Here is a 27,019-nt window from a genome sequence, read left to right on the forward strand (position 1 = left end):
CACACACACATACATACGCGTAAAAGTATAATTTAAGCCGGGAATTAAATTACCTTGTGAAATAATGCCCGCTGTTGCTGTTTTTATTATCAACGAATGAACATGCGCTCTACCGTGGCTTGAGTTTTACTTCGTTCCTTTTTAGAACACAGTGTGTTCACACATCAATCTTCCCTTGTGTAAGTACTGTATGTGCATGCACGTGTTCATATTATACTTGCATGGTTGTATGCATTTTTATGTGCATATATCTCTTGTCATTTCTGTGTGTTTATACAGCAAGAGTGCTCTTTTAATCCACTTGTGTATATCTCTGCCTAAAGACACAGTCAGTCTCTCTCAGTCTCTCTCACCAGCCCCACTACTCCCACACACTCCTCCCACATATCCTCCTCTGGTTGGGCTAATCATTGCCTGTCACTTTGCCACCCACACACACACATGCATGCACATGCACATACACACGCGCACACACGCACGCACACACGTGCCCTCCCTCCCTCTCTTTCCCTTCTCTCCGTCTGTTTCTGCCATCCTCCTCCTCCTTTATCCCTCTTCATGAGAAAGTAGTAAGCACTTACCTCAGTGTGACATCTCTGGCTTTCCAACCCTTCTTGGGAAATTCAGGAAATGTAGAGTTTGGGGAACTAAGAGGCTTGTTATTTTCTACACCACCCATAGCTGAATGGTCCTGAAATTCCTAGTATTTAGGATTTGTCATCATTCCTAGAGCTCCCTTATCTTTGTTGAAACTGCCAGAAATCCAACCAGTCAGTCACCTTTGGACTTTTTTTACAAAAAGCTATCAAAAGGCTGAGTCAGTTGAATCCGCTAGCGAGTGTTTGAACATTGTAGAGATTACTTCTGCCACCGCTCCGCTTTACAAACTCTGAAAACAGTCTTATCTTTCATTGTATTTTCCTACTGATGGTTTTTAAATCAAAAGTTCTTCTTCAGATTACTTCTTAAATCATATAGTTGCATGATTATGCGCTTACACAACTATTGTTGTGTGTCAGTGAATGGAAAAACAAGAGTCTAGTTATTAATCGGACCCATTGCATGCCATGTTGTCCTATCAGTAGAAGGCTTGGCCTCTTGCTTACTGTGGAATTTTAAAGGGGACATGTCATGGAAAACTCTTTTCGTTGCTTGTGCACATACATTTAGGTATCTGGAGTGCCTACCACCTCCCCAAACACTGTGGAATAAGAAAACCAGTAAAGAAAACAGTCAGTTTTTTCTGTTTCAAATGGAATTTTGAATGTTTGGATTTTGTGACAGCTGTACACCATTGCTGTCAGAGCTCACAAACATAAAAACTGTTTGCAAAAACAAACTTGAGTTAGTTTATTAAACTCATTCACTTGTGTGTTCAGCCTGTTCTTTTAGCGTCCTCAGATGAAGTAAAGTTTGAGATCTGCTCATGTGCCTGGCTGGGTGTGTTCGACTGTTGGACATATGTAAAAGTCCGACTACAAGCTACCGGCCTAATTCTAGTAAATGTACTGTGTGTTTCACAGACAAGCATTTAATTGTTGCTATGGCTTTCCTTCATCCTATCCTCTGGTTAACAATTAAAAATAAACTCGCTATTTGGCTGATTAGTCGGTTTTCAAGAACCTGAAAGGAATGTGAAGTACTTACAGTTCAGCCTCCCAGCCAGAGGAAATCAAATATCTTTCTACCCTCGTATCAACTGCTATAACCTTGCTAATTGCCATGTTTTAATAACACACATGATTCAGCACAAAGACATGTCTTTTGGGAAATTACATGCATTAGAGAAATAACTGGGGTCACTTTATAGTCAACCAATGGATTGCTTTGGTAGGTTGATGTTGGGGAGAGGGCCCACAAAAAAAAGCACCTCATAGCCCTCCCAGTAATAATTACCTGCTGGAAAAAGAAGATTCACAGAGGGAAAATGAGGCTGCAAACTGATGTATCAGAAATGTCTTTTTTTAGGTTAGTGGATCTGGGACATATGCTTAACATCTCTGCTGCAAAATGGGAGACGTCTAAAAGGCTAAGTGATATGTTGATGCCAAGAGCAGAGGTTAGCGGTGGGCCGGTGAAGAGTTAACTCTGACATGCTGAATTTGAATAAGCACCCACAAGTACACATACTGTATACACATCTCTCTCTCTCTCTCTCTCTCTCTCTCTCTCTCTCTCTCTCTCTCTCTCTCTCTCTCTCTCTCTCTCTCTCTCTCTGCGCTTCCCTATGTCTCTCTATCTTCAGGATGGCCTACCTCTCTCCTCCACCAGCACCTGTCCCTGTTTAAATGAGAGCAGAAGAGCTCTTTTCTTAGCTCTGTCCCAACATCCCAGGGGTCCCTGCCTTCTCCTGCTCTATTTCTGAGATACGCACTGCATGATGGGAAGCCAGTGGCCCCCACGCTCTCCATCTACACTCATTCACATTGCCCTTCATTTGTTCGTGGAAGCGGTATGCACTTGAGGGTGAGGAAGATGCAGCTAGGATGGACATGGACAAACTTGCACAGACAACTCTGTCTCTCTGTTTCCTTTGCATATCTACTCCAGTAGACACTTGTGAGCATAATGGATCCATTTATATTTTGCACTGATTACACTGGCAACGTAAATCATGTCATTGCTCGTGTGTGTGTGTGTGTGTGTGTGTGTGTGTGTGTAGACCTAAACTCAACTTGAACTCTTGTATTTAGTAGGTAGGTGCAGCCAGTTATATTATTTTTTTATACTCCAATTTTAGCATCCTTTTACTTACCTTTTCAAATTAGTTGAAATAATAATGAGGTGCCTACCATTGTTTCCTCTCACTAGTGCATAGTCGGGCTTGAATACACTCTGTGTTTGGAGGCCCTTTTGACCCTTGTTTTTTTTTTTTGGGCGTTTAACCGGCTAGATCAAATAACACACACTCGGAGTCACTCGCTTTGCCACTCCTTGATTTCCATACCTCAACAGGTAGACGCATGACTCTGCGGTTTTTCAAGCGTAAACGGCTCTGCTACACGGTCTCATGAAAGCTTAAAATGGTGCACGAGTTTACGTCAGTTTCTCTTCTGTTACATTGAGGTATCGCTGCGTTCTCAAAGGAATTTTCCTCATCACTACACTTTTTGCTCCACTCTTGTCTGTCTGCCTAATTCGCCCTCAAACAAAATGTGTTTCTCTTTTATGTCGAGCTTTCTTCACTTTGAACTTCATATTTAGATTCTCAGATGACTTTCTCAAAAAAAAAAAACGGATCTTTTAATGGATTCCACACCACCCACGAACGCATGCAGCGTAATCTGTATGTCAAAGTAACTGTCCCTGATTTTTATCTGCCATTTTTTTTTGTCTCTATTATTTCCCTCCTTTGCCGCTATATGTTTCTCTTGAGATTGTCAAAGCAATCTTAAGTTCTTTTAATTCGTCACTTGTGCTTTCAGCAACAAGTAAAAGCAGATGCGATGTCATTGTGCTGCAGGGATCAATCATTCTGTCTGGGGACACTTTTTTTTAATGAGAGTTTAAGTCATGGATTGATTTTCCAGCTTTGTGTTGATTTTTGTTCAGTTATTGAGCCTCTGGACCCTAAAATCACTGGAAACATATACATGTTTATTTTTAATGACGGATATCGTACAAGTCAGGTTTTCATGACCCAGCATTATGGTTCAGGAACCAGTCCGCTGAGATGCTCTGGACCAATCCTCAACTCTGTAGAAGGTAGCAGGCAGCAGGTAAAGACATATCAGCTATGCAGCTATTTATCTTTTGCATAATAAGGGAGCAGGAAATCAAGAATTATAGAGCTGAGTAAGCTGATATTTTTATGTTTGCTTCAGTCCAAAGTCCTGCACCACTTCTGAAATTGCCTTTTCATCAGGTATTGAGTCTGACACCTGTGTTTTCTGTCCCTATTCAAGGTAGTTTGGTTAAAAGTAGTTGCACCTAATTTTTGTTCAGACTTCAAATTTAAAAAACTACATCTCCCGCCAGACTACTAACTATACTAGTAATGAAATAACTATTATGTTATATTTGTTGGCGTTTACCCAACAGAAATACTTGTTCATCTGACCGTACAAGCATAACTCTGCTCCATTATGTTTCAGTTTTTTGCTGTTATAAGATGTGTTGCTTGGTTTCGGCTGGCGGAACAGCGACTTAAAAAGAGGCCAGGATTTTGGCTCCCTGATACCAGATGGTTTGGATTTGCTACATACAGTCTTATAATGCACGGCAACCTACCTGAGACCATCTTAAAATACATGCAAAGACTACTGGCACTATAGCACTCTGGCCCACTTCTCTTTGACCAGTGTTACATGTCTGCTGTTAAGCCTTCATTATGGCCTAAATGCATGACACCATTGCTGGACAAAGTTATATTGGGTTAGTAGGTTGAACAGCTGTGATGGCGGAGCTTCCAATTTTAGTATTGCGTCATGTATACTGTGTATCAATAATTTTCTGAGAGAGAGGATATGTGCATGAGTAATGTGGGGAAAAAGTTCAAACTGAGTTTATTATTCAGTTCACAAAACTATTTGTGTGTGAGAGAGCGAGACAAAGGACGAACATATTAACTGTGTTTTTAGATGTTGTGGTTTCACAGGGAGTGTACTCACACACATGTCCATGTCCACAAACACACGCACACACACGCACGGCCACCCAGACACTCCGATTATTTTCGTATGGCATGTTATCCGCTTCCCCACAATACAATAATTCTTTGTTTCCCTTATGACTTGGCATGCTAGGTAAGCAGATATTAGCGTCACTGTATTGTGTACACACACACACACACACACACACACACACACACACACACACACACACACACACACACACACACACACACACTGTACACAGACTCTGCTGGTGGGATCACTCCACTTTCCTCCCCAGGGAAGTGGCGATGCTGATGTGATGATAGCTGATAGTACGGGCGGAGATCTTTTGAACAGTGTTTTATAACACTTTGCAGCCGCTGCACCTCATCTTTGCAACTTCTCCCATGGCAACGACCCTAGCATTATCCTGCTTCCATGACAACCCGTAGTGAATCCGACTTGACCTTCACCAGTGATTCAGTTTCTCTCCATCCACCTCCATTCTCTTCCCTCCCTCCATCTCTGTCTCTCTTGTTCTCTCTGTTCAACATTGCTAACTTCCACTTTTTTTCTCTTCATAATTTTCCTGCTACATAGCCCACATTCTGTTTTTCTCTTTCTCGAGCTGTGTGGGTGTATCATCGCTTCTGTTACACAAGCAGTCGATGCATCTACACAAGCTGATGTCATACTTCAGGGGACAGTCGGTTCGTATGCATTCGAGTCGATGCTTCCTTCTGTGACTCAGTGGTTTAAGCTAGCGGGCATGTGGCCGCCTGTCGCTGAGCTGCAGGTGCAGATCAACCTGAGCTCACCTCCCCACAGAGGAACTATTGTTTCCTCTCAACCAGGGACACGGGCGGGGTGGACGCGAGCTGGGAGACATTTATACAGTAGTGACTGTATATACTGCATATAAGCTGCTTTGAGAGTTTACTTGCTGGTGTTTGCGGTTGTTTATATGTGTGTCGAAATGTTCATACTGTGCGCGCTCATGAGTGTGTCACTGGGTATCGACCTATCTGTCATGTGGCTCTTAGCTGGTATGCGGATATCCTCGTCGGGCTGGCAGCTGAGCGTTTACACTCGGTCTCGCTGGGCGTGTCATGCCTGCCAGATAATTTCTGCATGAAAAAACAATAATGTCGCACAGCACAGTCAGATTTTCCACATTATGCCTCTGTATTGGTTCTTCATTGAATTATCGGCTGTTAACTTCCCCTGAAGGTTGCAGTCCAATCGTCTCTGTTGTTGTGTGATACGATAGCAAAGTTGCCATGGTAACTGTTTGCATCTCAAAAGTGTGAGTACATTTTTTTTTTTTCTTCTTCTCTATGCTGTGGCATCGTACCCAGTAATGAAACTGCAGATGACAAGATGAGATCTCTCGCAGATTCATTCATTCTTTACCTTTACGGCATCTTGCAAACACGCTGTCCTGCGGTGTACATGACGTGTGTGCGCACACGTCATGTACAGCCCTCTTGTACAGCCCTCTTGACATTTACTTACACACACACACACACACACAGGGAGACAGGGAGACAGAGGGAGACAGCGGCACAGGGATGGCTGCTCATTTGTTAATTGATCAGCTAGTTGAAGCCGCCAACAGAATGCCAGGGTTTCTAAGCCTGAAGATCAGGGATGAGTATCGGTAAGCTGCTTAGCAGGCCTGCTGGGAACTGACGGGCTGCTTTACTTCTCCGCTCCTGTGAGGCGTAAATATCAGTAGGTTGCACAGTGGACAGAAGGCCTGGCTCACTCACGTATACAGGAGTTGTGGGACCAGTTGGTTGCACTGAATTGAGCATGTATTAAAATAGAAAAGTCTTTTAAACACTATTGATTTTCGGCACACACATAACATGTTTCTGCAGGTCAACAAGATGGTTGAAATGGAATTTGACTTATTACTAGGTCATTAGTTATGTCAGAGTTAAACCACTGTGTAAAAAGGCCCATGATTGTGCAGAATGTTCAGGAATTCATTGTTTTGCTATTTGCCGTCAGTGTGACTCTTAAATTCAAGTCATCCTATTTGGCAGCAAAAATACACATTTAATAAAACACATAATTTACTTGTAAGCAGATATAAGTGTTAATGTTTGTACAACTTTAGTGAAGGCTTGTCTTCATAGAAGTTGTTGTAATTGTTGACAAATACTGTAAATTCATACAAATATATGCTCATATCGTCTTCCAAATATATATATATATATATATATATATATATATATATATATATATATATATATATATATATATATATATATATATATATATATATATCATGTTATAACCATGTATTAAATGTTACTATAGATTTTCTCTCAAGCTCGAAATAATTGTTTTGCAGAACATTGATTATACATTGTATCTCTTTGGGCCCTCCACATAGTCTATTGCTCCAACCTGCTTCCCTGTCTGTCTGTAGCTCTTTGCATTGTGCGTGCTGTCTGTTGAGATGGAGACCACTCCAAAGCCCTTTGCTGAAGACCAAAGTTTTTGCTGAACCCACTTCAGCACAAGTTCTGGTTTCACTTATGAAGCATTTTATTATTGGTTGAGATTTACTCTTACAGGTCCGCTTTCATAAGAGGACACAGCAGGGGAGTGTGAGATTGAAAAATCTGATGTGCGCTCTAAGTGTTGCACTTCAGTATGCAGCTCCTACTCAGCCACACATGTCCAGTACTTACTTTTCAATGCGCAGCATCCCTTTCTGTAGGAAGACAGTGATAAATAGCATTCTACCACAGTTCAGTCTTGTCTCTGATAGTGCTCCACCTTTGCCAAAATGTGATGGATATTTATAAACTGCAATTGAAATGCTATTGCTTTGCTGATAAATGCGATTTTTATATAAAGTATACGATAATAACCTGTCACAGCATTATTGATATTTTCATCACAGACCTCTTATTGAGCTTTACTTACTTCTCATTACTTTACACAGTAATTTACATATAATGATATCATGTTTCTACTACTTTAAACTACTATTATTAGTACTAGCTGATACCACAGATTTTCACCAGGCAATAACCCATATGTAATATGTCAGACGGAGCTAAAGCTAAGGGGCTTTGGACCTTTTTGGTCATGGAAATGTATGTGTGTCTCATTTTTCTGTACATGCAGATCTCACGCTGTCTTTCCACCAGGTCTCTATATGTATATGTGTCTTTCGCTCAATTTAGCTCTTTGTTTTCCTTTTCCTGTCAATGCACTGCATATTCAGAAGAGGCAGCCTGTAGGTATATAAAAATGAAAAACTCTCACTAGCTGCATGACCCTCCTTATCTCTTCCCTTTTGGTCATTTCCTTTTTGTGTGGAGACTTTAACCTTTCTTTGAGGTGTTTTTTTTTTTTGTTCAAGTATAAAATCACAATGCCTGATGTTAAGATTAATCAAAGAAAGAAAGGCGCAATGTTTGAGCTCCACAAGACATCAGCACTTACACGTTTGAAGAACCAGAATTTAATTTTAAGCATTTTGTCTCCCCCCCCCCCCCCCGTTTTTCGTACTTGTCATCACATTTTTCATTTTTCTGTTACCTTGTACCGAAAAAAACAACTTCCATCATGTTCTCCGTTGTCCCAGTAATAAGTCACGTGTCCTGTATGTTTGAGTATTTCGTATTGCTGCATGAGCTTTGCACGCTGGGGTCTCTCTGTTTCTCTCTCTTGCGTTTCTTGCTTCCTCCTCTTCCCCTCGAGCTTCCTACTTTTCTCCTCTCTGTTTCTCTGCTCTAGGAATGCTTGTGCTGTTGAGTGTTGTTCACGTGTTCCCTGTCTCCCTCTTTCTCTCTGTGCAGGGGATGTTCTGTTCCAGATGGCTGAGGTCCACAGACAGATCCAAGTGCAGCTCGAGGAGATGGTTGGTATTCTGAGCTCAAAGGGTTTGAAGCTGTGTGGTTCAACACCACACAGGCGCTATGAAACGTTGGCAAAAGGTCTCATAATGTAATATTTTTCCAGTAGTCGTCGTCCCTGAGCTCTCGAGCCCCTGTGGGCAGTACATGGACACGGGATAATTAAATGAACATGAACCCCTATTGAATGAACGGACATGCTGAGTTCGTATAATAAATCCAGGCTGCTGGGGAAGTGGAGTGAGTTAATTGAGCAGTATGCCATTCTGGGTAATATGCCTGTGTGATGGAGTTGTCAACAGCTCGTCAATATTAAGCTCATTAATTTGTGTTCGGTATAGAGGAAGCCCTCGGTGATCAGCAGAGGTGATCACCATGTGGATGCCTTGGAGCTCGAGCCAGATGCTCTTTTAGGCCCATATCTGCCGCTATGCCTGCACTAACATAATATGCTCGTAATCCTTCCTCTTCCACATACCGACCATTTTGTATTAGCGCCTCAGCATGACTCCAATCTAAGAAATCATAATCGAACAAAATTCACAGTCCTCACTCTGCGAAGAGGCTTTCAGCCACTTTGAGCTGAATTGGCTCGATCAAAAGACTATTCTCCCCAAATCAGATCTTTTTTATTTTAAGACATCCAGTTTTGATCATTAAACTTTTAATTTAAAAGTTGGACGGATCATAACGCGTTGCACATATTTTAAACCTATTCACATATATATATATATATATATATATATATATATATATATATATATATATATATATATATATATATATATATATATATATATATATATATATATATATTGCTGTTGTGTATCAAAACCAGACTTTCAATTTAGACATTTCATACAGTTCATCCAAAGATTGCTGAGTTGGAAATATGTAAATGTTAACTGTTATTTAAATTAACGGATTTCGTCATTGATAGAAACATTTACTCGACACCTTGAGGTAAAATCATAAATCAGGACATTGCAAAGAGAAACAGTTACAGAAGTACACAACATGACATGCCAAATGCGTATCCTGAACTGCCTTCCGATAGTGAGAAGACTACCTTCTTAAATACATATGTTATCAATAGACAGAGGGCCCCATGACGCCGTCATGGCTCCATCATGAGTCCCTTCTTGTCTCTTGATAGATTGGCTGGTCAGGGCCGAAGTCACAAGACTGAAAACCATACTGTTCTTCAACAAGAGACCTACTGATACATCAGTCTCTTGTCACTATCAGCTGACAACGCCAGAGATGTGTGAGATTTAAAAACTGTGAGTTCAATCAGAAGTCACTGGCTTTATTACTAATCCGACTGACTAATGTACCTTGAAGATCCTAAATGTAACATAAAAAACATTACTAATCAAGCGTAAATAAGTTTTTCTTCTAACAGTCATTCATCTTGTAGTGGGTAAATACAAATGAATGTCAGCAAAGATTGAACATGTTATTCTGATATGGTAGCCGGTTCTCCAGGCAGGTCAGTTTACAATCTAGTGACTAAATATTGTGTCAGATAGCACTGAATCCGTGACAGTGACAGTGATTTGCAAGCTGAGAGAGGCTTCACAGGCCAGGACTTTGTTGATAAAACATTTATTCAGTGACTGAGTAAATGAAGATAACACATTTATTTTAATAACGTATTTGTCTATTGCATACAACCTCATGTGGACAACTTTGTAACTGACCTTGCAGTCTCCATGATTCATTTTGTGATTTAATTGTATTGAACTGTTTTTGTGCCCTCTTCCCCCTGCAGTTGAAATCCTTCCACAATGAGCTGCTCTCTGAACTGGAGAAGAAGGTGGACCTGGATTCTCGTTATCTGACTGTGAGTATCTGATTGGCTTGTTCTCCCGGAGCCCGAGGACAGCCTCAATCCAAGAAGTGCCCCCCATCTTATATATCATTTTTAGGTCCTTGCATCACGTTAGATGAAATCTTTCGAGGCCTGATTTGACCGACGTGATAACAGAGAGGTGGAGGTGAAGTTGTGTTTCAGCATCAGGATCAAAGTCTGTCTCTGAGTCCATTAGAGAATGTCCCTGTGTTTTTAAAGAGATGATTTGAAATAACATTTCACGTCAAGGGTAGACTGATTATAATAAACCCCTCCTGGAGTGCGAGTGTGAGTGTGTAAGCTCTGTGGCGCTGGTCTCCATGAGATATCTTTAGAATGAGTGGGTTGCAGCCGGAGTGTATAGCAGCACTGCTTCGTTGTTGTTTTGGGGGATGGGATAATGTTTCCATTATTGTATTGTACTGTTGGAAGAACCACGTTACGAGCTGCTTCGGCTTAAAGGCACTGACTCACTTACACACACTTAATATGATATTGCTCTCAAAATTAAATGGGGGGAAAAAAAGGCTTGTTTGCAGGCTTCTGGCCTCGAGATCTAACAAAGAGGGCTTATCAGTAAAATCAGATGTTGTCATTTCGAGTCCAGTGTTTTGATTTATCATTTATATTTATGTCGAGCTATCTTCAAGTACTCTTGAACTCCATACACATCTGACAATTTATTGTAGGCTGTCTACATTTATATGGGAAAAGATGTGGACATGTTTCATGCTTTCATAAGTTCAGATGCATCTACTACTTGAGACATTTCTATCGAGACGTATCTCTGAGGTTTTAACATCCATTACTTTTAATGAATGTCCTACAGCTCTGCTGTGGTGATAATAGCAGTCATTTTGCTTCACACTTTGTGAATTAATCATCTGAAATTTTGACTTCAAAAAGACTAAGGAAAGCTCGCTGTTTTCCAAGGTTTGAAGTGTGTGTGTGCGTGTGCGTGCTGTTCCCAGCGGTACATTTTGCTTTGTTCTCAGTCTCTTTCTCTTGTCACGCATAATGACTTACGCAGGGTTTTACAACACTGAGGTCAGAATTTGGGCATTCAGTAAACCTAAAATGCAGAAAAAAATGCACATACTGTAGATTACCAGTGAAGAGAAAAAATTCTGGCAGATAAAATGCAGGCGACGAGGGTCAGATGACCAAAGTTCATCTACTGTCTAGCAGCTTGAATCACAATAACAATCTCTCTGCAGTAGTAGCCAGTGCTTGAGAGTTGTGGGTACAAAAGTCAACAAGCTTTTGATTTGTTAATTAGAAAGAACATTTCAGCTCAAATGAGGCAGATGCTAAAGGGATATTATCTCGTGTACCCAATTACTCTGCACATTTTTCACAATACCCAATAGAGTGTTCCCTAACCATCACTACACTGGGTGGGGGGGTTAAACATGTAAAGATATGTATAGCAGAGCAACCCGTACTGGTTGTTCTGCTTTTCCTTAAAGACTAGGAGAGACATTGTTCATTGTTATTGGGCTTCAAAGACACCAATGCAAAAGCATGTCTTTGTCCCATTTTTAAAATGCTCCTGACCTGGAAAATGAATCACCGGCAGATAAAGTCAACATGTAAATGTAATTATGTATTTTTTGGTTAATTGTTGTGCGGTCGCTAGTTGTCGAGAGGTTTCCAGCCCCGCTCAGACCCACGAGCTAATACCACCCACTGCCTGTGTCACACTGCTCGTCCTCCAGTGACAGCAACGGCTTCTTTTCAGCTTCCTTTTCAGCCAAAAGGTACCTAGAGGATACCTCTGTCCTCTGTCTCTTGCAGTACGCAAATGTAGGTGTTGAACCCTCATGCATGAGCTCCCCTCAGCCGATGTTGTCTCATACAGAAACCACATACGCTTTGTCACACCAGAGACGGTTACTATAGCAACAGAGCTGGTTCAGCTTGGAAACAAAGTTGTTATTCCCAATAAATAAATAATTAAGCAAGCAAATGAAATAAATCAACTCTGGTTGTAAAAAGACTAGGCCAATCGCTTTGCTACAAATCACACAATTAGATTTGGCTTTGCAGGCTGCCTCTGATTTCTTTTCGGCACCCTTTAGAAAATAGACTTGAAATGTGGGTAATCACTTACAGTGGACGTTTAAAGAGACTCAATCAAGAGCGTTGTTGTTGTTGTAAAATCAAACCTGGGAAACAAAAAATAAGCAAGCCTGGTTATGGTAAAGAGTCGTTGTGAATATGCTTGTTTCTTTAGATTAAAAAGAAAGATTGCTTTCAGATACCAAAAAGACAATGGCACAGAACTAATCAATTACTGTGAGATGATTTTCATACTGTAGTGAAATGAGTTGAATCCAGTGGCTTCTTTTAAAGGTAATAATTAGTCTAAAAACCTTTTTACAAACAGGTCGGTACTAATGTTACGCTTTTGTTCACATTGTGGTCCTGATGTTGTGTTTATGCTCCGCTTGTCGTCCCCACACAGGCTGCCCTGAAGAAATACCAGCTGGAACACAAGAGCAAAGGGGAAAGTCTGGAGAAGTGCCAGGCTGAGCTGAAGAAGCTGCGCAGGAAGAGCCAGGGCAGCAAGAACCCCTCCAAGTACGGAGAGAAGGAGATGCAGGTGAGCCTCAGAAGTAAACAATTGGGATGAAGGTGTCTCATGACATTCCTTCCATGGTGTAGTGCGACTGTAAAGCACAAAACAAAATGCAATATTAACACTCAAGCCAGTTTGTGGCCCTGCTGTACTTTTAGCAGAGTTTGTGTGCATGTGGGTGACTGTTGGATTTGATTTGTATGAGTCTTAGTGCAAAATAATGACTTTATTCCTCATAAAGTGAAGAGAAATCTGAAAAACAGCAAGGATGGGGGAGGAGGCGAGATGCCCTGAGTGGGAAGGCAAATAGTGGAGGTTTGATTATGAAGTGTGTGTGCCCTCGCCAATTTTCAACAACACCTATACACATGCAGCAGGCACATAGACACAAATGTTAAAAAGATAATAAGATAAGCTCCTAATTTATGTACTGAAGGATGCATTTACTCTTAAGCCAATGTGTTTCTGCACACGGCTTTAATCAGGGTTTTAACAGTGAGTAAAAGCACAGCTTGTATATGCACCACAAAATAGCTTACTCAGTTATCCTCTGAGGAGGATTTACCTGAACCATTTTAAGATAAAGCATAGTGGGCATGCTTGTGTAGCTGTTATGGTACATATGGATAAAATGCTCAAGCATGTGTATCAAAGACAATATTTTTTGGAACAGTTTTGGCCTTCAGTATCAGATGGCCGACTATCACATTTTGTACAAAAATGGATATATATCTAACTGAAGCAGTCGCATGATTCACTGACGCAACAAAGCACTGTTTGTTTTAGGCGTCATCATTCATGTGATTATTTAAAGCAACCTCCGACAGAGCAGCTCAGATGAAATTAACTTTGAGTTGGAATGAACCCCCGTTGTTAGAAATAACTTAATTAGTTAACCGTAATATTTAGTTTTCCATCACCTGACCGCCTACTTGACATGGGAAGTAGTATTCCACACACACACACACACACACACACACACACACACACACACACACACACATACACATAAAGACAGACAGAAGACAGACAGACCATCTCTGTATTAAGCCTTAAGCTTTCACTGAGGTGGTTTCAAGCCATTTCTTGGGTAAGTCCTGTTACTGTCAAACCGAGAGAAACAAAATGACGCAGCAGGAGTTACAACAGTTCTTTCAGAAGGAAATCACTAGAAGCTGGAAGTCTGACTGCCTGGAGGGGCGCGAACAGGTCGAGGCTCGCAGGGTAATAGCTGAGCTGTTGTTTTCTCGCTGTGTGGCCGCCCATGAAGGATTGTGATCAATAGCTGGACTTGAAACATGATTCTTCAAACGCGTATGGCTACAGTGTTTCATAGAGTCCATTGAGTATGAAAACTTTTCTCTTTGCTCCCCTCGTTGTAGAATAAAACACCTCCTCTGCCCAGGGCTCTGAGTTTCGACGGTCACACGCACACACGCTCACAAACATCTGCCCTTTCTTGTCGGATGGTTTGACAGTGCTGGTTGATGTGACTGCTGTGTCACGTTGAGTTGGTTCCGCTGTGTCAGGAGTGCCATGAGGAGATGAAGTGTCAAAGTGCGCAGCAGTCCAAGCTTTGCATGGAGCAGGGTTGGGGATGGGAGTGCACTGAGCCAGTAAATCTCAGTCACAAATGGCAAGTCGTTACATGTCCTCGTACTGCCTCGTGGGTTGGATACGTAGCTCTCTGTAAGGTTAGGTGGAGCACAGTTTGACGAACAGGAACGGGAATGGAGGAATCTTTTATTGCAAATCGGTTAGTTTTGTCCAAAAAAAAAAAAAAATTGGAATCTTAATAAAAATGTAGGGCCCATAGAAGCCGTTATATTCATCAAACCCCAGAATACAAATATGTTGGACTTGCCTACCGTCAGTTTTTCATTTTTTAGATGAGTAGTGATGGTAATTTAGAGTTTAGCGGGGTTCTGAAAGGGGCGTTAGAAATAAAACGGTTCACCCCCTGAAGAGTATGAAGGTGCAAAATATGCACAATGTGCAATATTTACAATGAATCCTAAGCGGGGTGCAAAGAAAGGAATGTTGATACTCCTGGCAATCTGCCCAATAGACTTTGATATGTTATTTGGTCTAATTGGTAGTGTGGCTGGAAGGCGACAACAGACAGACAGAAGGTCAGGGGTTCACTTAAAAAGTGAAGGATGTACCACGATGCCATGTCTCGTTAGTGCGTACTGTATGATGCGGTATCTTGCTGTGGCTCAAAGAATATGTGGCGGCCACGAGCACAGCAACAATCCCAACAATTTCCACTTGTAGTAATAGCGCCACACTCTTACTGTGCCTCTATGACTGAACAATTGGCCCCGTTTGCGCTGAGGAGCAAGCTCATCAGGCTCGAGACTCAACGTCAGTTAGCAGAGAAAAGGAAAATCAATCTCCTTTTATCCGTTTTCAGCCTGCTCCCGTCCACTGATCATATATATCACGGCTGTAGGCGTGTGACGGAGAAGTCCACTCGTTCGTGCCAGAGTCCCCCAGGGAGGACGACGCACTCAGAGGGAGAGAGCCCTGCGCTCTTTCAAGAGGCTTCACAATTACATCCACCTTGAAAGGCTTAGACATTGACCAACGTCAAAGAATATTCCGTTTAAATTGTGACGGAGATGGGTACTTTCAGGCAATACGAGGCAGTTGAGAAAGTTGCTTAGGCAAGATCATCATTTCCTCCTCCTCCTCCTCCTCTTCCTCCTCCACCACATCTTTGTTATTCTAGCAGATGAGAGGCACAAAAGTCCTCTTTTATATCTCCTCTCTTTTCATTAAAAAGTAAAGTATGTCTGAGCGCAGTCTGGCAGTGGCCACAGATGGCGGCCACATTTCATTGATTGCTCTCTCTCTCTCTCGCGCACTCTTCGCTGTTGTCTCTCCCACCTCTCTGTCTGTCTCTTTGTCTGTCTTTCCTCCCTTCCCTGTTCTCTCCTGTCTTCAGACACTTCCACTGTGCCATCTCATCAATGGATAAAGCCCCTGCCAAAATGCTAATCAGCTCATTATGTAGATCAGTGGAGTGGACCAAGGTAGCAGTAGAAAGGGGATTCATCGAGATAAACTCCTTTTGAATTGCATCGGCTGTTAATAAGAGCTCAGACAGAGATAGGGAGACGAAGTTCAGGATTAAGAATGAATGTCTCGAGATGTTTGATAAGCTCCGACTTACTTCAGCTCGGTGTCATACAATTGGAAAGTCATTCCGACCTGGAATCGTGGATTCATATGGATGAGGGGGAAAAAGGGCGTTGTTGACGTGGTGCAGTGGATACACACTGACAAACACACCCAGCAGATTTTAACCGGGTACTGTAGGTGTAGCTGCTTACTGTTGTGCGCCCTGGAGTGTTGCACAACAATTCTTTTGAATCCAAAGAGTGCTGATGATGAAGGAACTGAAGAGCAGACCTAAGCAGCTCTTAACCGTGCAGGAAAAAAATGCTTTTGAATCCCCGCAGGAAATAAAATGAGTATCAAAGGTGTTGACTTTGTGAATCGTCTTTTATGCTTCGCTTTCGGAAGGGTGTGAAACCCTCCCCTGTCAGTGATTGTAATTACTGAAAGCTGTATTAGTGTTCAGTGCAGTAGAGTGCAGACTGCATATTGTGTCAGGATTTCGTCCTGAATATGTCAGTGTGAGGGGGAGGCATACCTGCATGTAAGAAGTGCCTTGACGTGTTGCAGGTTTCATTTATATTCATAACCTTTGCAAAACAAGTCATTCCAGCTATGATGTAACCAGGGGTTGCTCAGCTATACTAGTGTCTGGTGTCTGCCTGGGCCTTTCCCACTGCAGGCATTGTCTTGGGTTATTTTAGTGACCTTTTTGAATGGTTTGAGAATTGGCCTATGTGGATTTGACAAGCCCTTTAGCTTGTTGAGGTGTTGCTCAGCCCTTTAACTGTAAAGAACTAAAGCAACTAACTGAACCAGTTTCAAAGAACTTAATTTGAGCTTAAGGTGTACGGAAGGAACAGAATAAGGTCAGGTTGTTCTCAGGAGAAAAATGCGTTCACATTCTTTCATCCCTGTCTTGCTTGATTTGACAACTTGGCTCTGTGGATTTGTGTAAGAGTTTTATAATGATTTCTAGCAAGTGCGAAAGGCCGTTCCTAAAAATGTAAGCATCATGGACACATCTAAAATATTCCTCCGCACACAGAATCCCAATGAACTAACTTGTTGCTTTTGGCAGTGGGGAAGTAGTGCTTTAGTGGTTACTAAATGAGATACATCTGCACTGTGTGGTGGCGCCACAGGATCTTGCATTTAGCTGCAAGAAACAAACTTCATTAGCCTTTTTTATTGCTCATCTTTATGAAATATAATGTAAAAACTTTCTAAAATGTATTCCAGTGCTTTGGAAATACTGAAGTTTAGGAAGTATGATAATTCTTCTCTCTTATGGCTAAGACTGAAATGGCAAAAGTAATATCCTTGAGACAGTGTTTGTTTTTTCCGAATATATAAGGCTATTGGAGTTATGTGTCAACAAACAAGGGAACCATTTTTATCATTGTAAGCATTCAGAACAAAGTGTATTGACACGCCAGCTTAATTTGTCTACCACAATATACAAATATAAATGTGTAAAGTTGTCAGAAAACCTTCACCCATAGCAGACTGCAGTCAATATCCCAAAGAAAAGTTCAGATAGGTCAAATCATTCCAACTAAATATAACCCTCTCTTCTGTCAGTGCTACTCAGCAGATGTTGCAGGATTAAAGCCATGAATGTCAACCTACTTCTAGACTACAGTATCGAAAACCTTGAGTTACCAACATGCAAACTCTGCTTGGTGTCTGATAAAACCTAAATGTCACTTCCTCCTCAAAATACGACCCCCATGTAACTGCTCACCCCCGCCAATGCCCATTCTGTGTGTGGTCAGTGTACTCTCTGAGACATTTCCCTTTTTAGAGAGCTCAAGTGAAGACAAACTGTCAGCTCCAGGTCTCCCTCCCTTTCTGTCTCTGTTACTCACTCTTAAACAATTATTAACACACATGCTATTTGTTATTGCCTGATACGTAAAACCGAGAAGTGGATTTTGTGAGCATTTCCACCTTCACACTGCGGGATCTTCAGGCATAATTGCTTTGCCTTGGTAGCACTCAGGAGGGAGAATCTGGCCTGAGAAAGTTACTGAGTAAGGCTCTTTCCTTGCACAACTATTACCGCCAAGGTGCACTTAAACCCTAATTGCTCCAGTGGAGCTCTGTGGTGATTGTCAGGAGAAGACTGAGCAGCTGTAAGTGTGAATGGGTGTAATTGTGTGAATGTGAAGAAGGGTGTTATTAAAAATAGGAGTACATGGATAGCTGCTTTGACCCTTTCCTTGTCAGACATTCTGGATTAGGTGTATGAAACTAAAATAATTGTATACATATTACGTCCCATGTTCATGTGTGTCATTGTGTGTCCCCCACCAGTTTGTGGAGACCATCAGCAGCAAGCAGACTGAGCTGGACACCTTTATCGCCGAGGGATACAAGACAGCCTTGTCCGAGGAGCGTCGCAGGTACTGTTTCCTGGTGGACCGCCAGTGTGCCGTGGCCAAGAACAGCAGCGCCTACCATGGCAAGGTAAGTGTCAACCCACTAACAATAAGAGGTTTGTTTAGATCAAAGGAAGATGAGGAGAGACAAGAATGCAATGGAGTTAGAATAGATAAGGATGCATTTCAGTCATGGCTAATGTTTTCAGGAAGACGGCCGTTTGGTTTCAAATCTCAAGTATTTCTATACGTCCATGGCTAGATTAGCAAAACACGCAAGTTCAATATTTAGTTTTTTTTTTTATTAGGAGTTTTCCATTAAAAATCGTCAGCAGGACTGCATGTGTGTTTTGATCACATTTGATTGATTGTGATGGCAACACAAGCAAACAACCCCTCAACCAGATGGAAATGTTGCTGAACTCTGATTGGTGCATAGAAATGACATAAAATTTTTTCCACCTGCCAGCTGAACATAGTGCGTTCATGTTTATTATTTAGAAAGAAGCAGCTCAGAATACTTAATTCCTTGAATAATGAATGATATCATCAAATATACCTGTCTTGTACGCCGGTCCTGAGAGCTCAGCGCACAAGCGAGTATTTAAGTAATTTTTATTTACATTGCAAATGCAGGATTCAGACATTATTGCAAATATCTGCTGTTGCCTTAGCGTTTTGATTATTATTATTATTATAATTATGTCTGTATCAAGCAACCACACACTAGCGACTCATTTTTCCCGTGAAGCAGCTTCCGTTGTATTGTGAGCTTCTTTCAGCACTTTCTTTTAAATGCTGCATGTGTTGTCAAATTGGTGAAGATGTTCCTTCATTTGCTTATGTTGTGCGTATTTGCATGTGATTTTAAATGTTTTACTTTGCAGTGCATTGCGCTCTCTTTCAGTACTTTTGATCTCTCAACTAATGACACATTTTCTCTCCGTTGTCCCAAAAAGGGATATGTGCGGAGCTCGTTAGGTCAATTTATACGACTTCTTCCTCTCTGCTATTGTGTGGATTCTAGCCAGCTACTCGTCATCTGAGTTTTATTTGATACTCGCCTGCTGTAAAGCATTGTTCAGCCAAGAGAGCACACTAGGAGATATATAATTCAAAGTCGTATTAGCTTTGACCGCTCACAGGGGCCTCTTCATTTTAAAAATGCATTAAGACTGTAGACAATGCCCAGCTGACGGGCATATCTGAAGCTGTAATCCATCATTGCACCTTCGAGTGTCTCGCCAACTTTTTGTGAAGAGAACTACCTCGCCACTTCAGTTCATGAGACTTTAATAGGAAAAGGCATCCAAACGCTGAATGCAGAAAAAAAACGCATTGAAATCAAAGCTCAGGGCAACAAACAGGACAAGAGTTGCAAACAGTTTCTCACCATATAGTTTACAGCAGGACATAGAGGGATGTATTATACCTGCTTGTTATTTTCACTTTGCTGCTGACATTTAAAGCAAAGAACTCTGTAGATCTGAACAGACCTATATCATACCTTCAAAGGTAATGGAAACAAGGTTTGTTTTTGTGTGTGTGTGTGTGTGTGTGTGTGTGTGTGTGTGTGTGTGTGTGTGTGTGTGTGTGTGTGTGTGTGTGTGTGTGTGTGTGTGTGTGTGTGTGTGTGTGTGTGTGTTGCTTTTTTCAACATGAGGTCTAGTCATTAATCAGGATGGGGGTGTGCGTGGGAAGAGTTCACCTTCAGCAAACTGAAGAACCCTCTCCCAGAGGGTTCACAGTGTGTATGTGAGAGGGAAAAAGAGATTTGTGAGAGCTATAAATTAGGAAATACAAAGGGACAAAACTGTCAGTGTTTTGTGTGTGCGTCCATGCATGTATAGTTTTGCACAAATGTGTGGATTCCTGTCCTTCAATTAAACTCTGTTTGGATGGTTGTGGACAGAACAGCCGTGTCCACAGGCTGCGAGAAGCTGCAGTGGGCAGCTCGTTGTATGTTTGTCTGTCCCACAGCGTCACCCACGCAGCACATTATCATAGTTGTGCAAAGGGCAGTGGTCAAGGATACAGAGTGAGGGTAAACCTTTTCTCTGGTCGCATTGCAACTACATCAATACTATTTTCTGCCTCCTCGCTGGCGACAGCCATGGCTGGAGGCATTATTTTTCTGGTTTTCCTGACCCTACATATGTCCCATTCTTGTGAACCCAATAGATCTCACTTGGAGGAAATGTATTCATATTTTGCAAGGACAACCTCTTGGACTCGAGGACGAACTGATTATAATTTGGTGATCAAAGTTACCTAACCTAACAACACATGTTTTTGGCCATAACTCGAGAAGAAAAATGTATTGAGCAATTAGCCGCAAGAGGCTGTGATTGAACCGCAAAGACAGAACCGTGTGAGACAGAACGTGAGAAATTACTGTAAATCACAGCCTCATGTTACTTTATGGTTTATAACACAGTTACTACATGTAAGGTTTATCTATCAAGGTTTAAAAAAATTGAACACACAGTTACATAAGATGCAATAATGTATTGACAAACATATACTCCGCCAAGAAATGTAGTTCTTCAGCAACAGACTGATCACAGAAGCTTTAAACTGCAACTTGACTGGTTGGCAGAACTGCAAGGCGGTAATTCAGATTTTGTTATTTTTTTTCTCTAATCTTTTTTTCCCTACTTCCAGGGTAAAGACCTTCTGACTCAGAAGATCCCAGTTTGGCAACAGGCTTGCTCAGACCCCAACAAGCTGCCAGAGAGGGCCATGCTCCTGGCCCAGCAGATGGGCTCAGCTCTTGGGGGCACAAGCCCCCTGCATACCTCCAAATCTAATTTGGTAATCTCAGACCCTATCCCCGGGGCCCAGCCTCTTCCGGTGCCCCCGGAGCTGGCTGTTTTCATGGGCAGTGGCCTGGGACACCCAGCGGTGAGTTATGGGACAAATTAGCGAATGGAAGCTAAAAAACATGCTAACTTTAACATAGAGCAAATACATTTTCATTTTGCTGCGGTCTTGGACAGGACATTACAGACTTAACATGTATAGCAATTTATCCAGAATTGTGAAGTGAATTACATAACTATATTTACTTCACTTAAATGTCCTCAGTGGTGGCACTGTGAAGGAGCTATGGGTTCTCGCCTCATGTCAGCTAGTCCACCTGTGGCCCTCAATAAATATGCAAACCAGACAAAGATTCCTCTTGTCTCACCTTTTAAAGATGGCACTGAGGTTTTGGGGCTATTTAGAGTCTACGTTTAATTTCATGACTTGGATACATTTTTACTAGACTTTTCTCTAAAGCCTCCTCCTTTAGCAGATGTTAATCATGACATAATATCACTTGAGCTTAATATAAATATTGTATGATGTAATTGCTTTGTTAGTATTTCACAAGCGAAGATATTTTCACAATTGTACTTATTGATCCATATGTCTTCTTGTTTATTCCAGAGGCTGCTGGGTCCCGATGGCATATCAATGGTAAATGGGACAACAGGAGTCCATGGAGAGGAATATTGGACGGATGGTGGTACTATATCCGTGCCCCAAGTCAGGCCTTCATCCCCTCAGACCCAGGCACAGGGCCAGTCCCAGCCTCCACCACAGAGACAGGTCAGCGATGTCTACTCCAACACTCTGCCTGTCCGCAGGCCTGCTCCCGCCAAGAATAAGAACCCCGTGGGTAAGATATCCAAACACTGCTAGAATTTAATGAGCATCAGCAGCACTGCAGCAAATCACAAGCAGAATATGTGATTGAGCATCCAGCCTCCTATCATTTTCCTTTAAGGTACACTGAGGAGTATTTTAACATCTCATGAATAGTTTCAATTATAATAAGATTATCACCTTCCTATGTTTATGTTACATTACAATGGTGGCCATTGGGATGAGAACGGCTGCTGTTCAGTGTCTCAGAGGAGGAGCAGGGAAGTTCATGTCACTGACCACGGTCTCTGTCTGCAAACATCACAGGAGAGACACGAACCCTGCCCAGGTCCAGTTCCATGGCAGCGGGCCTGGAAAAGAACGGGCGTGCTCGTGTGCAGGCCATCTTCTCCCATGCTGCAGGTGACAACGGCACCTTGCTCAGTTTCTCCGAGGGAGATGTAATCACCCTGCTAGTGCCTGAGGCCCGCGATGGCTGGCACTATGGGGAAAATGAGAAGAACAAGATGTAAGAACTGCGCTCATTTATTTAAATTTGCCTGAATCCATACTGTGATTGGACAGATACTGGTCTGACATGTTGGTACAGGTTAACAGAGTGCTCACTTTTCTCAGGCGTGGCTGGTTCCCGTTCTCCTACACACGTGTGCTGCCTGAAAGTGACAGTGAGAAGCTCAAAGTGAAGTATGGAGCATTTTTCTGTCATAAACTGTGTTGAGTTAATGAGCCCAAATGAACCCAAGTCTGAGGCCGTTATGTTTTCTTGCCTTCCCAGCCTGCACCATGGGAAAAGTAGCAGCACGGGGAATTTGTTGGAGAGTGATGCATCACTGCCCACACCTGACTATGGCCTGACTGCCCGACTGCTGGCACAGAGCCTAGCACAGACCCGCCCACGGCCCTACAGCATGGCAGGCTTTGGCACACAGGTGGGTACAATTTAGCATATGTAGTATCCGTTAACAACACACAAACACTTCTTTCTCTTGCTCACTTAATCTGTAGCCCTCATCTGGTTTAGTCTTGTATTTTGCATAATTGGATATGAGTAATCCTGCAGTAGCTGTAAAGGAGACTTTTGCTCAGTTTCTGCTGCCGCCAAGTGGTTGTATGCAGGTACAGCTTGCAAGTCAGTCCTAAACAAGCACACAATGTAAAACGTGTAACTTTTATATTTTCAGCCTGCTATTGAGGATTATGACGGCCGCTTTGCCACAAGGTAAGTCTTTTTTATGCCCTGCCTTCTGAGTATTGACTGATGATTGATATATATATATATATATATATATATATATATATATATATATATATATATATATATATATATATATATATATATATATATATATATATGTATATATATATGTATATATATATATATATATAGTTACTTATTAGAGGAAGATACAAGAGCCAAACACCTCAGCTGAATGGCATTTCACCTGAGGTACTACATGCTGGAATACTCAAGAGACAGCAAGGCACCTGATTATTATATGCAGTCTCCAAATTAAATGCTATGAACACGTTCTAGGCAGGTTCAGAGTTCAGGTTGTGTAATTTGGTATATGCATGCATACATTATTCTCCAAAGAGTCAGTATGGATCCTAAAAAGTGCAAAACATAATCATAGTCATGTAATACAATGACCAGTTGCCAAACGTGACAAATATTAGGGAGTAGGGTGATAGCACAAGGAAGATTCTGCAAAAACAAACAATTAAAACAAGTATTTAATGTTTAGCTTTGTGCTTCGCCTCTGGCAATTATAATTTACAAAGTCACATATTGCATCATCTTGAAGCACATTTGTTTTTAACTAACTGCAAAGAGTATTCCATTATAAATAGTATTTAATAAATTCTGAATACAGTTAATGTGTGTGTGTATAGGACACTTGGATAGACTCAGGTTCCACACAGTGTCTCGAACCATACAATCACCTATATTTGCATAAGATAAGCAGTATGTATTATTGTTTGCTGTAGAATATGTTTTCCATTGTTAGTCAAGTCTATAACATTTTCAAATTTCACATCTTGTCCGACCAACAGTCAAGATGGGAAATCTGATATATCAAATATATCCAATTTACAATAAAATAAAAAAGGAAAAGCAGCAAATCTTCACATGAGAACCAAATACTTTCACAATTTACTCAACATATAATGATCGACTAATTGATTAATAGACTGATTTCTCACCAAGCGACAAATATAATTTGGCCCAAGCGATTAGATGTTGCTGTATCGGTAAAATACCCATCTCATGAATGTTTCTTTTGAATATTTTTTACTATGTGTTTTTTATTCTTTCCTCTTGCTTACTTAACCTTATTTATTTTTTGAAATAGCTCTTTAAAGTAATGAATGCAGTCTAGCGGGGTCAGTGTCTCAGTTTATAGTCAGAGTACTCTTCTTGGCTCAGTATATTTTCACTGTATTGCTATCAAATCCTTGCTGACTCAGGAGATTGTGTGAGGTTAGGATTAGGGATGATGCCGTGCCTGATTCTGTCCAATCAGGGAGTGTGTGTGTGTGTGTGTGTGTGTGTCTGTGTGTGTGTGTCTGTGAGCGAGCAAGAGCAAGAAATGCCCTACGTACACTCGTATTAGTGTTTGGTGGAGTACATGTTGTGACGGTAGACATCACGCTGACCTCATCTCAGTCATCACTGCTTGTCAGTTTGGGGCTTTGGGCACCGATGTCGAGCTGTTTTACATACTCTTGTCTGCTCTGAATGTGTTTTTTTCTGTATCAGTATTTAAAAGTAAGACAACACTGTCCTGCAGGGTGTACTCACCCCAACAGACTAATATAACACTACATACCTCAAGCTAAGGAGATGACTTGATTTCATCATCAACCTTAACTTCTGGGGTTTGTCTACTTTTCAGTGACAGACAGAAGCAAATAATTACTAAAACCGCTTAATTTAGGCCAAAAATATCAAACCGGCAAATTGATCTGGATTCAAAAAGTGTTGATGAGGGAATTGGAAGTCCAATCTTCCTGATCACGGCAGTCGTGTTTGGAGCTGTAGCTGTAGGTGGGGCAACATATGTTTCATGACCCCACCTACACTTCTCCAAAACTCTACTCTGCCTCCTTGTGCCTGTCTTGTCTTTCTCCATTTCTCTCCGAGTGTGTCCGACCTGGCAAGCTTCCTTCTCTCTTTGTTCCACAGTGACAGTCCTGATGGCAAATTGATTTCGACTGTGTGAGAACAGACATAAAGACAGACACAGACAGCTGCGGATAGCACAGGGGCCTCTTCCTCCCCATCTTTCCCTCCTCTTAGCCTCCCTCCTGTCCACTTATCTCCACCTCTCCTCCTCTGCCTCCACACACACCCCTTCTCCAAGTGGAAGAGGCCAGTTTCATCCCTCCTTTCTGTCCTCTCTTCCTCCTCGGGTCCCTCCTTTCTTCCTCCCGTCCATCCCGGGTGCTGCTGCTGGTGGTGTCGATGTGGACAGTAGCGGTTGGTGGGTGGAGGATTGCGTTGAGCGAGAGAGCCAGAGCGGGGCCTACCTGCTCGGCATGCAGCGCTATGGACTCTGAATACTCTATATCTGATCACAGTCCACCATCACGGACTGATCTCTCAAGAGACTGCCTTGGCTACTGCTTGTCTTTCATGCATGTACATGGTTGTGTCATTTTGTCAAACTAAAGGACATGTTCATGTACTGTACAAGAGCCAAAAGACTTCAATGTCGTTGTACTAAAGCCAATGGCTGAATGGCCTTTTTAAGCACACGTGGGCCCAGTATTATCGAGTTCCCACCCAACACACATATGCTAAAAAAAAAGCTTTGTTTCAAGTAAGGCTGTGCAGCAGATTACTATGTTTCTTTCTGAGAGATGCCGTAGGTCGCGCTGTGCTTCCTTGTGTCAGCGCTAGACTTTATTTTCCGTCCAGAGGGTGTGTGTCATATTTGCCTTACTTTGCTTCTTTTTGTTTCTATTAAACACATACTTTATTTGCAATGAAGCACATTTTCAAATTGAGCTTTGAGAATATATATATATATATATATATATATATATATATATATATATATATATATATATATATATATATATATATATATATATATATATATATAAATAAATATATATATATATATAAATAAATATATTGTTTCCGTCAGTCAACCAAATTGCACTGTATTATGATCATTGCAAAACGAGTTTTCATATAAATTTACAATTAAACTTTCCACTCTCAGCCCCATAAAAAACAGTATTTGCCATTCTTGGCTGAACTTATTGCCTGAGTTGTTTTAGTAAAAAATGTAAATGCCTCACTCCAATAACCTTCAGTATGATCTTTTTTCTGAAGCTATCTCAATAACAGCTGTGATTTTAGTTTTTAGGTTAAATGACAACCGCGGCTTTTGCAGCTCTCAGTGTATTTTATGATTGTATTACCTGAGTGGCTATGTAGTTTTTGGTCTTTTCTTTTTATTTATTATTATTATTGTCCCTGTAAACAAAAAAAAATTACAAACTATTTCCAGAAACAATGAGAACCTACTGATTAGTTGAAGTGTTTATCTTATGCATGCTGTGGAGGGAAACCAGAAAATGTGATACTAAAAATTGACCTTGAATGTATGGTGACTTTTTACAAAGGTATTCTAAATAAAACATATCTCTATATATTAATAAACAGTCTGGTCTGACGAGAAATCTGTTCTGTCAGTGACGCTGACATTTTCAGTTTTGTTGAAAATTGTTTCTCTTGTTTCAAAGTTATGGCTCTTAAATTATTTTTCTTTAAATGTTAATAATAAAAAAGGAAAAAGCAGCAAATCTTCACGTGAAAGGTGAATGCCAGAGAGTTTTGCCTTTTATGCTTTCACAATTTACTCAACAAATAACAATTATCAACCAATTGGCCATTCTTTTTTTTTTTTATCGACTAATTGATTAATAGACTGATG

At 41.3% G+C, this 27,019-nt stretch overlaps 1 protein-coding gene across 1 annotated transcript in view; it reads left to right on the plus strand.

Annotated features, from left to right (window-relative positions):
* Window positions 1–27,019, plus strand: part of LOC306749662 (BAR/IMD domain-containing adapter protein 2-like) — a gene marked incomplete at its 5' end in the record, with an annotated part of 46,567 nt that overhangs the window by 17,387 nt on the left and 2,161 nt on the right. The window contains 10 exons of the mRNA XM_079232976.1: window positions 8,420–8,481; window positions 10,251–10,322; window positions 12,799–12,936; window positions 18,355–18,507; window positions 21,084–21,323; window positions 21,852–22,083; window positions 22,377–22,578; window positions 22,686–22,754; window positions 22,846–22,999; window positions 23,252–23,289. Coding sequence (XP_079089102.1) covers window positions 8,420–8,481; window positions 10,251–10,322; window positions 12,799–12,936; window positions 18,355–18,507; window positions 21,084–21,323; window positions 21,852–22,083; window positions 22,377–22,578; window positions 22,686–22,754; window positions 22,846–22,999; window positions 23,252–23,289 — 1,360 coding nt within the window. The remainder of the gene's footprint in view (window positions 1–8,419; window positions 8,482–10,250; window positions 10,323–12,798; window positions 12,937–18,354; window positions 18,508–21,083; window positions 21,324–21,851; window positions 22,084–22,376; window positions 22,579–22,685; window positions 22,755–22,845; window positions 23,000–23,251; window positions 23,290–27,019) is intronic.

Source organism: Taurulus bubalis (assembly GCF_910589615.1).
Source record: "Taurulus bubalis genome assembly, chromosome: 17".
NCBI classification, from domain to species: Eukaryota; Metazoa; Chordata; class Actinopteri; order Perciformes; family Cottidae; genus Taurulus; species Taurulus bubalis.